The sequence below is a fragment of the Phacochoerus africanus genome, chromosome 15 (assembly GCF_016906955.1).
Source record: "Phacochoerus africanus isolate WHEZ1 chromosome 15, ROS_Pafr_v1, whole genome shotgun sequence".
NCBI classification, from domain to species: Eukaryota; Metazoa; Chordata; class Mammalia; order Artiodactyla; family Suidae; genus Phacochoerus; species Phacochoerus africanus.
In genome coordinates, this window is record NC_062558.1 from 12304462 (window position 1) to 12317144 (window position 12683).

The 12683-nt window shown below is 46.8% G+C and overlaps 1 protein-coding gene across 1 annotated transcript in view; it reads right to left on the minus strand.

Annotated features, from left to right (window-relative positions):
* Positions 1-6795: 6795 nt before the first annotated feature.
* Positions 6796-12683, minus strand: part of FBXO16 (F-box protein 16) — a 52364-nt gene continuing 46476 nt past the window's right edge. Inside the window, exon 8 of the mRNA XM_047761760.1 lies at positions 6796-7100. Within this exon, the coding sequence (XP_047617716.1) occupies positions 6927-7100 (174 nt within the window). The 3' untranslated portion in view covers positions 6796-6926. The remainder of the gene's footprint in view (positions 7101-12683) is intronic.

Sequence of the window (12683 nt, forward strand, 5' to 3'; positions counted from 1 at the left end):
AGAGACATATTAGTGGGCAGAAAAGATGCAGCTCCCTGAACTCAGCTAGGAGGGGAAGGAGCGCCCTCTTGTGTCCTTTCTCTGCCAGTGTCAGCGAATAAAGAAACCAGCTGAGAGAGGAACTTTTCAGATCTTCTGATGACGCTCCAATGACAACAAACTTCATATGCCTACCATATAAAAGAAATTATGAAAACATGGAGTGAGTGAAATTATGATCATTGCAAGAATGCCCAATCAAAATACATGCAGAAATAAAAATAGAAGACTCCAAGCACAATGGAGATATTACTAATACAGAAAGGTTAAGACTTTGCAGGAGATAAGTCAAGATTCACATAAAATGTAAACCTTACTGGTTATGAAGGAGCTTGCATTGGCACTTGGGTTTCTTCTAAGGCTCCAGTTCCAGGGTTCCCTGACCTGGGAGGGCAGCCTCTTGTAGGGGGCCACGTAGGCCTTGTTGTCAGGGTTCCAGAGCCCCTTTTAAGGTTGAGACAAGCACCCATCCTTGGACTCATCCTGTGCTCCTTTCTTCCTTGCAGTGTCCTGCCCATGGCTACCTATTTCTGGAGTTTCATCTCCTGACACCCTCTCTCTCCCTAAGCAGACTGTTGATAGGTACACTGTCTCCATCGCTTCCCTTAGCCTTGATGCTCACAAAGATAATTATATAGGAAATTCAGCTTTAGGGTTTTTGCACATATCATCACTTTTGACTGGGGACCAGTTACAGAAGACTACGAAGCTTTCTTGCAATCCTTGTTTTTGCAAGCAGCCTTCTGCTGGCCCCTTAGAGCCCAGAGGAAGGTAGAGGCTTTCTCGTGGTTCACATCCTTCTCTAATGCTGAATGAAGACAGATAAAGGCCTGGCAGTCCATGTGACAACATATCCAATCGGGGAGAAACTAGTGCTGATTAGGGAAGCAGCATGGTGGAAAAAGCAGTTCTTCCAAGTCAGACACAACTGGGTTTATTTATTTAATTTTAATTTTTTTTTCTCATTTTAGGGCTGCAACAGCAGCGTATGGAGGTCCCTAGGCTAGGGGTGGAATTGGAGCTGCAACTGCTGGCCTAAGCCATAGCCACAGCAAAGCAGGATCCAAGCCTCATCTGTGACCTACGCTGCAGCTCAGAGCAACGCCAGATCCTTAACCCACTGAGCAAGGCCAGGGATTGAGCCCGCATCCTCACAGATACTAGTTGGGTTTGTTACCACTGAGCCACAAGGGGAACTCCACAGCTGGGTTTAAAGCTCAGCTCTGCTGCTCTGTGGCCGTGGCCCCTGGGGCATGTTACTTTATCTCCATTCTGCAGCCATGAAATGGGAATAACAGTCCCAACCTACCTACCTCGTAAGATTCTCATGAAGATGAAACAAGATGGAGTATATAAACCAATAAGAAGCATCTAGCGTGATGCCCCTTCTGTCCCCCTCCCACCCCAAACCTCCTCCTTATCCTGATGTTCCTATAAGTCTCACGGCTGGGTGGGCCTGAGATTTCTGGGGTGGTTTGCGCAATAACTGTTGTTGTTGTTGTTGTTGTGATTTTGTTTGTTTGTTTGTTTATGGCCACACATGCAGCATATGGAAGTTTCTGGGCCAGAGATTGAATCTAAGCTGCAGCTGTGACCTATGCTGCAGCTGTGGCAATGCTGGATACCTTAATCCACTGTGCTGGCCTAGGGGTCAAACCTGCACCTCTGCAGTGACCCAAGCCACTACAGTTGGATTCTTTTTTTCTTTTTTTTTGTCTTTTTAAGACTGCACCCGAGGCATATTGAGGTTCTCAGGCTAGGGATCAAATCGGAGCTGCAGCCACTGGCCTACACCATGGCTCACAGCAACACCAGATCCTTAACCCACTGAGTGAGGCCAGGGATCAAACCTGCATCCTTATGGATGCTAGTCAGATTCGTTTCCTCTGAGCTATGACAGGAACTCCTACAGCTGGATTCTTAACCCACTGTGCCACAGCAGGAACCCTACGATAGCTGATTTTTTTTTTCAGGGCCACACCCTCGGCACATGGAAGTTTCCAGGCTAGGGGTCTAATTGGAGCTATAGCCGCCAGCCTATGCCAGAGCCACAGCAATGCCAAATCTGAGCCACGTCTGCGATCTACACCACAGCTTATGGCAACACCAGATCCTTAACCCACTGATCGAGGCTAGGGATTGAACCCAAAACCTCATGGTTCCTAGTCAGATTCGTTTCCTCTGTGCCACGACGAGAACGCCCTCTTTTTTCTTTTTACAGCCACACCTGCAGCACATGGAAGTTCCAGGGCAGGGGTCAAGTTGGAGTTGTACCTGAGGCCCATGACACAGCCAGGGCACCACTGGATTCAAGCAACATCTGTGACCTATGCTGCAGCTTGCAAAAAATCCAGGTCCTTAACCCATTGAGTGAAGCCAGGGATCGAACCCACATTCTCACAGAGACACCACTGAGTCCTAAACCTGCTAAGCTATAACAGGAACACCCCACAATAATTGATTTTATTTCTCTAATTTTTTTTTGGTTGCGGCAAGCCCTAGGATCTGTTTCACGACCAGTGATCGAACCCAGACCCCAGCGGCCAAATCCTAAGCACTAGACCACCAGGGAACTCCCTAGTAACTGACATTTTAGGTCAACAAGAGTTACGTGGGAAGCAGAAGAAGGGTTTCTTTGTTAGTACTCTTGTGGAGGATGCTCTGGGAATGGTATTTCCAAACCACCTTAATTACTTCCCGAGACTTTTTTCCAGTGGCCCAAGCCAGAAGTCTGGGAGTCATCTTTGATTTCTCCTTTGCTCTCATCTCCCACATCTGTATTTTTGTGTGTTACTTTTCCTTAAGATATTCTGGATGCTCTGGTTCTCTTATCTCCTCCATTATTTTACTTTAAGACTCCATCATCTGTTCCCTGGAAAACCACAGTGGCTTCCTGACTGGCCTTTGGTACTGTCCCTCTTCATTATCCAGCAGATAGAGCTCTTTCTAAATGCAAGTGTCAGCAAGTCGCTCCCTACTTAAGATCTCTTACTGATTGCTCAACTGCCTCCAAGAGAAAGTTTTCACTCCTGAGTGTGGCTTGGTTCCTGTTTGGGCTCCTGCCTACTTTTCCAGCTCTTCTCCCACCACCCCTGCCGCAAGCTCCTCTGAGGGCCAGCTCTGCTGGGTTATTTATGGTTCCAGATAAAGACCAGTGACCAAGGCATTTCCTGGACGTGGGACTTTTAGTACTAAAACCAGGACAGCCCTGGGCAAACCAGGATCCTGTGGTCACCCTAGTTTCACCTCAGGCCTCTGCGGATCTTCTTCCTCAATCCCGAGTGCTTCCCCTTGTCAGTCCCACACCCTGTTTACCACTCAATACCCTTCCTCCTCAGTTTCTGCTTGGATGGCACTTCCACAGCACATGTGGAAGGGTGTGTTTGTCCCTTCCAGGAGCTGTCACAGCAAGCTGTCCCTGAAGCCATCACTGTATTGTAATGGCCACTCTGGCTCCCTCCCAGTTTTTCCTTTTTTTTTTTTTTTTGCTTTTTAGGGCCTCATGTGAGACATATGCAAGTGCCCAGGCTAGGGGTCGAATAGGAGAGGCAGCTGCCAGCCTATGCCACAGCCATAGCCACAGCAACGCCAGATCTGTGCTGTTTCTATGACCTACACCACAGCTCAGGCAATGCCAGATTCTTAACCCACTGAGCGAGGCCAGGAATCAAACCCATGTCCTCATGGATACTAGTCGGGTTCTTAACCAGCTGAGCCACAACGGCAACTTCTCACTCCCACCTTTAAACTCATTAAAGGCAGGAACAGTTTCTTCTCCTACCTATATTCCCAGAGTCCAGAAGAGAGATTGGCATATAGTAGGTGTTCAGTGAAGTTTTCTTGAATTATATTTATATCAATATAAATTTATCAAGTGTCATCTAATTCACATCAATTTGGGGGATGTTAGGGATTGAACGTTTGTGTCCCCCCCCCAGTTCATATACTAAACTCTTTTTTAAAAAATGTATTTTGTTTTTTTACTTATATGTTAAAATGTAGTTTTTTTTTTAATTTAAATCTTTGGCCATGTCTGTAGCCATGTGGAAGTTCCCCAGGCCAGGGATTAAACCCGAGCCACAGCATTGACCTGAGCCACAGTGGTTACAGTGCAAAGTCCTTAACCACTAGGCCACCAGGGAACTCTTCATGTGTTAAAGTCTTAGCCCCCAGAGTGTCTGTATTTGGAGATGGGGCCTCTAAGGAAGAAATTAAGGTTAAATGGCATGATAAGGGTGGGGCCCTGATCTGATAAGAAGGGATACCAGAGAGAAATCTTTCTCCCCTTCTTATTCTCCCTCTGCGTAGGCACCAAGGAGAGATCACATGAGCACCCAGTGAAAAGGGAACCAAAGGAGACCTCTCACAGGACACCAGCCCTGCTGACATCAGGATCTCAGACTTCCAGCCTACAGAGCTGTGAGAAAATAAATTTCTGCTGTTTAAGCCAGCCCATCTATGGTATTTTGTTATGGCAGCCTGAACAGATTAATACAGGGGATATACCTAGTTCACAAGACTACACTATCACCAAAGACGGGCAAGGGTCACACAGGAGCCATCCTAAGGCAGAGACTCTATTCCAGAATGGATGTAGTAATATTCCCCATCCCACATGTTCTTCAGAACCTGTGACTCTCCTCAGCCTACAGCCCCTCTGCTTGAAGTTGGACAAGCTTTGTGATCACCAGGCAATGGGGGAGTGACATATGAGACTTCCAAGACTAGGACAAAAATGTGATTCTGTTTCCACCTGGCTCTCTCTGGGAACACTTGTCCTTAGAACTCAGCCCCCAGGCAGTGAGAATGTTCCAGCACATGTGAAGAGGAACAGACACCCCCAGCCTTTAGCCCTGGGGAGGCACCCAGTGGATACCCAGGACCAACTCTCCAGCCATGCCCCAACTTGGAAGATCTTCCAGCCCTTTGTTGGGGGAAGATGCTGTGTGGATCAGAGATAAGCTCTCCCCCAGAGCCCTCCCTAACTGCAGATTTTTGAGGAGAATTACAGACTGCTGTAAGCTAATAAGTTGGGGGTTGGTTTGTTTTACAGGAATAGATAACTCAAGACAGCTTAGGACAAGATGAGCCACTTGTACTGGATGGGCTCTTCTTTCTCTTGATTATGTCCTTGTTGCAGGTGACCCTGGTTTATTCCAGAAGGGGCTGGGGACTTAACTCCAGACTAGCCCATTGCAACATATACCTCTGGGAGTTCCCTGGTGGCTCAATGGGTTAAGGATCCAGTGTTGTTCCTGCTGTGGCTAAGGTTGGACCCCTGGCCCAAGAAGTTCCGCATGCCACAGGCGCAGCCAAAAAAAAAAAAGAACATAAGTGTTCAACATGACATAATGGAGAAACACATTTGTTTTTCTATCATTCTGCCCTACTTATGCAAATAAGTATCCTAGAATGGTAATTTCTGGGACCTGGAAATGGTTACATGAGTAGGTGGTTTAGTTTGAATGTATGATTAATACTTTTGCAGCTAAGAAGCATTTTCTGTTTTCCAATACCTCTTTCAAGCCCACTTATGTTGTTTTAATAGCCATCATAATCCTTCCTTTGGAATTGCCTGTTTCCTCCACTGTGCAGGTGATCCTTCACTGTCCCATTCAAATCCTATCCTCCCCGCCCACTCCTGGCTACACCTGTCAGCCTGCTCCTGGCCTTAAAGGCTGACATCTACCCTCTGCATCCCCCAGAGCTGCACCTCCCAGGCTTCTCTGACTTCCAGGTGGGTTGACCAAAGGGAAGGATTGTTGGAATGTGGAGCGAGGGGAGGGAGAGAGGTGGGTCTTCTCCCTCCCTCCCCACCAGGCTCTGGTCTCCACACCCCTGCAGCCCTGTCCCGGGGGCTACAGCTCTCACTGCATGACAGCATGATGCAGGGAGAAGGAGGTCAGCTACCAGCCAAGGAGAGAGGCCTCAGGAGAAACCAACCAGCCCATACGTTGATTTTGGGCATCCCAGCCTCCAGAACAGTGAGAAAATAAATGTCTGCTGTTCATAAGTCACCCATCAATGGTATTTTTGTTACAGCAGCCTGAACATACTAAGGCACTGGTACTGTGTTATGGCAGCACTGTTGAGTTTCAAAGGCCCCTTCAAGAGATTGAACTCAAAGCCTCTGGCTTAAACAATAATTACTATCATCCGACCTGTCTCACTGTAATGCTTCTTCCCCACTTTGGGCAACTTGGCCTATTCCTTCCTGCCCCCACAAGGAAAGGTATGTGCACTCTTAACCCTGCCTCTGTGGGGCCTTATGCACACCCCAGCCAACCAGCAACTGTATCATAACAGCTCTCTTTCCCCAACCAATGAGCAGGTCAGCGGGTGTATTACAGGACATCTCTCCCTGGGTTATAAAAAGACACGACCACGCACTCATTGTTGGCTCTCCCTGATTGTCAGGAAGTTGTCCTCCTGTGCCTACAGGGTCTTTTATCTCAATAAACTACTTTCTCTCTACCTTGCCATGCTCCATAAACTCTTTTCACCCTGATACAAGTCTGGAAATTCTTTTCCGACACACACGCAGGGACCACGACAAGCCCTAGCAAACTAAGACACCAGGGACAACAGCCCCACCATTAAACTACTCGAGTAGCCTTGGGGGGGTGCCGACTGTGTCCTCCGGGACCCTGCTTCACACACCCAGTGTCAGCAACAGTGCTTTCATATGTCCCTTTATCAACCCCATGGTATCTGTCATCACATTTCTATCTCAGTTTGTAAATGCGTTGACATTTGTGCCATGAATACCTTTTCCTGAAATTCTGTAGGATGCGCTTTCATAATAAGGTACCTAAATTGTTTCTGACAGAGGAGCCAAGGAACATCCAACTCTTCATGTGGACCATCTTGTCCTTCACATTCTGAAATCAGCTTTGGCTGGAAGGCCTGGGGTAATGACTGAAGCCAGAGTGTCTCTGGATATGCTGCATGAGCGTTTTTGTTGCTGCTTCGGGGGCTGGAAGCCCCCCTACCTGATGAGGAGGCCAGGCAAGATGAGCTGGAATATGTATCGAGGAGCTGGGTCCTGCTCTTAGGGATATCTAGGGAGGAAGAGGCATCACTAGAGTGAGAGTCATTAAAACAGCAGAAGCAATGAAATTTATTTAAGTGACCTAAGACAATTTTATATCACAGAGTGATGAGATTTATTGAGACATCCCAATTTCACACCCTTCCCCTCATGCAATGTTCACCTTGAGCTACTCACAATGAGTTCCCTAGTCTCCAAAGTGCTTTCACAACCATATTTCATTTGAACCTCAAGAATTTGTGTGTGTGTGTGTGTGTGTGTGTCTTTTTAGGGCCGTACCTGCAGCATACTGCAGCATATGGAAGTTTCCAGGCTAGGGATCAGATCAGAGCCTTAGCCACCGGCCTACACCACAGCCACAGCAACACCAGATCTGAGCCAGATCTTTGACCTACTCCACGGCTTGCTGTAACACAGGATCCTTACCCTACTGAGCAGGGCTAGGGATCATACTCGCATCCTCATGGGTACTAGTTGGGTTTTTAACCGGCTGAGCCACAATGGGAACACCTCAAGAAAATTCCACGAGGTAGGCACATCTCTGTTTTACAAATAAATGGAACTGAAGAACAGGGAGTTTAAGTGCCAGTTTAAGAGCACAGAGCTAAAAGGTGTGAGAGCTGGGTCTGGAGACTTGTGATTTTTAGACCAGGTGAGTCCTGGGAGAGTTCCCACCTTTTTTACTCCCTTCTACTGGGGCATGCAAACAAGGCAAAGGTCACAGGCCGACATTCCAAACAAAACTCACAGTGAGAAAGGGTTTCTCCTGGACATCTGGCCATAGGCAGAAAAGGAAGAGGAAAGAACGGAGAGAACAAAGGAAAGAAAGAATAGGAGCTGAGTTCACAGGGAGCAGGAGAGGTGTATGTTCACCTGTGTCTTGGCTCCGACTGTGTGCAGAGCGATAGACGCAAGGTAGCAGATGCACAGGTACTGAGCCGCCCCTACACGGCCCCCCTGCTATGACTCCATAGTCAGCTGGCAAGTCCCAGCCATCAGATCACCCATTACAGTCCGCTATGCTCTGATGGATATGTGTGCAAGGCACGGGGTTTCTGTTAATCTGGGGAAAATCCTACTTTAGGCTTTCACTGAATCAGAAATTGCTTTAGCTGTGACTGCTGTCTCCAGCCACTCAGAGACATCTGTCATTCTTCCTCCACAGAGATGCCCCACACTAGCTGGTCTTACCCACACCCTCCATCTGCATCATGGGCCAGATTTCCTCCCTCTCTAAATCCAACTGCCCTTGGAGGCACACCATCTCCAAGAAACTCCAGGGTCTCTGCCCTTAGAAATTTCTGCCTCAGCTGGATTCCTGAAGATTCTAGTCTAGTCTAGTCTAGCCTAGTCTAGTCTATTCATTTTAGGGCCTTTCCTGCAGCATATGGAAGTTCCCAGGCTAGGGGCTGAATCAGAGCTAAAGCTGTTGGCTTATGCCACAGCCACAGCAATTCCATCCCAACCACGTCTGCCACCTACACCATAGCTCATGGCAAAGCCAGATCCTTAACCCACTGAACGAGGCCAGGGATTGAACCCTCATCCTCACACATCCTAGTCAGGTTTTTAATCTGCTGAGCCACAAGAGGATCTCCTCCTGGAGCCATTATTGCAGAGACCCCTAACTTAGCACTGAACATGTGCTCCTGAGCCTTAGTCCTTGTTTCTGAATGAAATTACTTGTCTCCTGGTGAGGCTGTCAGCTCCCTGAGAACAAGGTTGGAAAACTATACCTCAATGAATCTATGGTCTGGCCGGTAGTCAATCCACACATGATTGCTGATGACTTCTGGGAAAAAGTAGGCAAAACTGGGGTTAACCACCCAGACATTAGAATCACAGAGAAAGGGGGAAGAAATGGGAGTAAACCACCTTCCCATGTTTGAAGTTTTCAGTGTTGTTTTAGGATCAGCTTACAGCATATTTCTAAGATTAGCATAAGGTGAGAGAACAAATAGAAGTGTTCTTGGATGCTATTTTAGGAACAATGAAAATAAAGTAATACTCCTTGAATGAAGAAAAGTCTAGCTTTTTATGATACAAGGGGCTGGTAACACCTCATCTGTAACAGTTTCAGATTTAATCCTATTACAGTGCAGAGCATGTTAATAACTCTGTCTGAGGAGCCCTTTCTCCCAAGGCCCCCAGGGAGGTTCACAGGCCCAGGCAGGCCCCTCTCAAGCCTCTCCTTTTCCACCATGACAGGTCCCAGGGGCCCCCCTACCCACACCCCCCACCCCGTCCCCTCCTCTCGGTGACTGTCACCACCTACCCAGAAGGTTGGTTTCTCATCCCTTCTAGAGGGGTTCTGGAAGGTCATCTCCTTATGTCCACCATTCCTTGCTGAAAACAAGCTGTTCAGACCCTCTTCATTTAAAGACTTTAATGGCCATCATTCCAAAAGAAAAGATTTAAGGGGAAAATATAGGGAAGTTGTATAAAAGGGTACACACCTGACAGTCCTGGATCTTGGTCCGGAGCACCTAATGATCTGGTTGAAATAACTGGAGTTTTTTTTTTGTTTTTTTTTTGTTTTTTTTTTTTTTTCCTTTTTAGGGCCACACCAGCAGCATATGAAAGTTCCCAGGCTAGGGGCTGAATCAGAGCTGTAGCTACTTGCCTACACCACAGCCACAGCAACACATGATCTGGGCCATGTCTGCGACCTATATCACAGCTCACAGCAATGCCGGATCCTTAATCCACTGAGCAAGGCCAGGTATCAAACCTGTGTCCTCATGGATGCTAGTCAGATTTGTTTCCACTGAGCCACAATGGGAACTCCAGGCATGGCTTTCTTGATATAAGAGAGTGCACTTGTTAAGCCATTTTGTGATCTAAGCCCGGTCACAATGCTTGCCCTTGAACAGGTCTCAGTAATTAATGGTCTTAAGGAACAAAGAAATGCAGGAACAAAGGAGACGCAGTCAGGAAAGAACAGTTCGTGGAGTTCCCATCCTGGCTCAGTGGTAACGAATCCGACTAGTATCCATGAGGATGCAGGTTCAATCCCTGGCATTGCTCAGTGGGTTAAGGATCCAGCGTTACCAGAAGCTGTGGTGTAGGTCACAGATGCGGCTTGGATCTGGCGATGCTGTGACTGTGGTGTAGGCCAGCAGCTGTAGCTCCCATTTGACCCCTAGCCGGAGAACTTCCACATGCCGCAGATGTGGCCCTAAAAAAGACAAAAACAAAACAAAACACAATAGTTCAGAGATAAAACAGAATCCTAGTTCCTCCTTATAGATACACATAACAATCTGATATCTTTGAGTTGGCAGAAATTAAGGACCCCACCCAGGTGGAGGATGGAATGATGATGTCGCCCTTTTTGACCCTCATGACCTTTATCAACTCAAGCTTGGACTCTGTCGACCTTTGCCCCAATTCACTGCAGAATTCTCTTTGCATAAGCCCTTTGCGAATATGCACATGGCTTCAAACTTCCCCAATTTTGCTGTGCAGGGAAACACTGCTTGAGGAAAGATCCTCAGTGTTCTCCTTAGTTGCTGCAAGTAGTAATAAATCCTTTTCCTGCTCTTCGGCTTGGTTGTGTCTTCTGGCTTGACAACCACCCAGAGGCAAACCCAGTTTTTCAGGTGACACGCCCTGATTCCACAGGAGGGACAAAAGCTCCTGTGCTGGGGACCCTCCCAGATCTTGCCCTATGTGTCTTCATCTGGTGGTTCATCTGGGTCCTTTATCATATACTTTAATACAATGGTGTTTCTCTGGTTCTGTGAGATTCATTGAACCCAGAGAGGGGGTTGTTGGAACCTCTGATCTCTAGCTGGTTGGCCAGAAGCACAGGAGAGATCCCTTAACTTGTGGCATCTCTGAGTTAAATTGCAGAACACACAGTTGGTGTTGCAGAGAATTGCTTGGAGTAGGAAAAAACTTAGCACAGAGATTTAACAACAAGGACTATCTCAGCAGGATGGTTGAGCCCTTATTTCATGTGGTTTATTTTTACCACTGAGCACTCTGAGACCAGGCAAGGCATATTTTAGTACATTTCTACCTTACATGGGATTCTTCCCTTAAGAGCTCTTTGCTACAGCTCCTCTGACTTTGTTCTCTTTTCCCTCTCTTTTAAAATAATTGTTTATTTTTAAATAGGTTACTCTTTCACATAGTTCAGAATTGGGAAGATATAAAAAGAGACAGTGAAAAAAAATGATTCCTCCTTCTTTCTCATTTCAGAGCAATGGCTGAAACCACCTTTCAGTGGAACTTTGACACAGAAACAGAAAATTTGTCATTTTATTTTGTTTTATTTTTTAGGACCACATGTGCAGCATATGGAAGTTCCCAACCTGGGGTCGAATCAGAGCTGCAGCTGCCAGCCTACACCACAGCCACAGCCACAGCCACACAAGATCTAAGCCACATCAGCAACCTACACCACAGCTCATGGCAACACTGGAATCTTAACCCATTGAGTGAGGCCAGGGATTGAACCTGCGAACCACTGGTCAGGTTCATTACCACTGAACCACAATGGAAACTCCCAGGTTGGATGTCATTTCTTCGGGCGCACAGAAGGTAATGAGAAAGGTGAGAGGGTACTGAGGCAGGCTGGGTAGCCCCCAAAACAGGGGAGCCCTCAGGAGGCTAAGGCCTAAGAAGGGTTGGTACAGGGAAAAATTGTGACAACCAGCCTGTATACTATGTGCCTATGCCTGTCACTCCCCATTTGAATTTCTTTTTGTTCTCCATTTATGTTATTTGCAGACATTTGTAAGTGATCAGTGATACAAACAACATCATTGGGTAAACCCATGGATCACTTAAGAGAATTAATCGGGTAAAGGAATATTATGGATTTGGAGAACAGATACATAGAACAACAGCAATGTGCAATGTGCCCTGCAGTGTACCAATCACTTCCAGAAACACCACCACCAACAATAATTGTGAAAATCTGACTGATTCTGGCAGTAGAACAGGCGGAAGAAAGACCTTGGTCCTTGCCTTCTTTGAAGACAGAATTCAGCAGAGGCTAAGACTGTAAAACAGAAGCAAAGTATGTGTGAAAGAGAAAATGGGTGAACTTGGAGTGGGTTGCAAACAATAGGGGCAGCTGGGGTTGCTTATATGGGGGCAGTTTTCCAGGTTGTCTCTGTCCAATTATCTTGCTTGTTAACCTGTTGCAGCTGCTCAGCCTGGGACCCATCTATCTCCTACCTCATGCCTGTCCGGCATTATGCTAAGAGTCATAGATTTGTTACTACATTTAAGCCTCCTAAGCCTGTGATATGGGGTTGTAGGCAACCCCACCCACCTCCCCCTTTTTAAAAATTGGCCTCTAGTGTAGTTTATAGTAAGATACTGCATTACAAAAAATTATACATGTGCATCTATGTGTGTACTACATATATAATTTGTTTTTGCTTTTTGGGTGTTTTTTTGTTTTGTTTTGTTTTTTTGTTTTTGCTTTTTAGGACCTCGCCAGCAGCATATGGCAGTTCCCAGGCTAAGGGTCCAATTGGAGCTGCAGCTGCTGGCCTACCCCACACCCACAGCAACGTGGGATCTGAGCAGCATTTGTGACCTATGCTGCAGCTTGCGGCAATGCGAGATCCTTAAC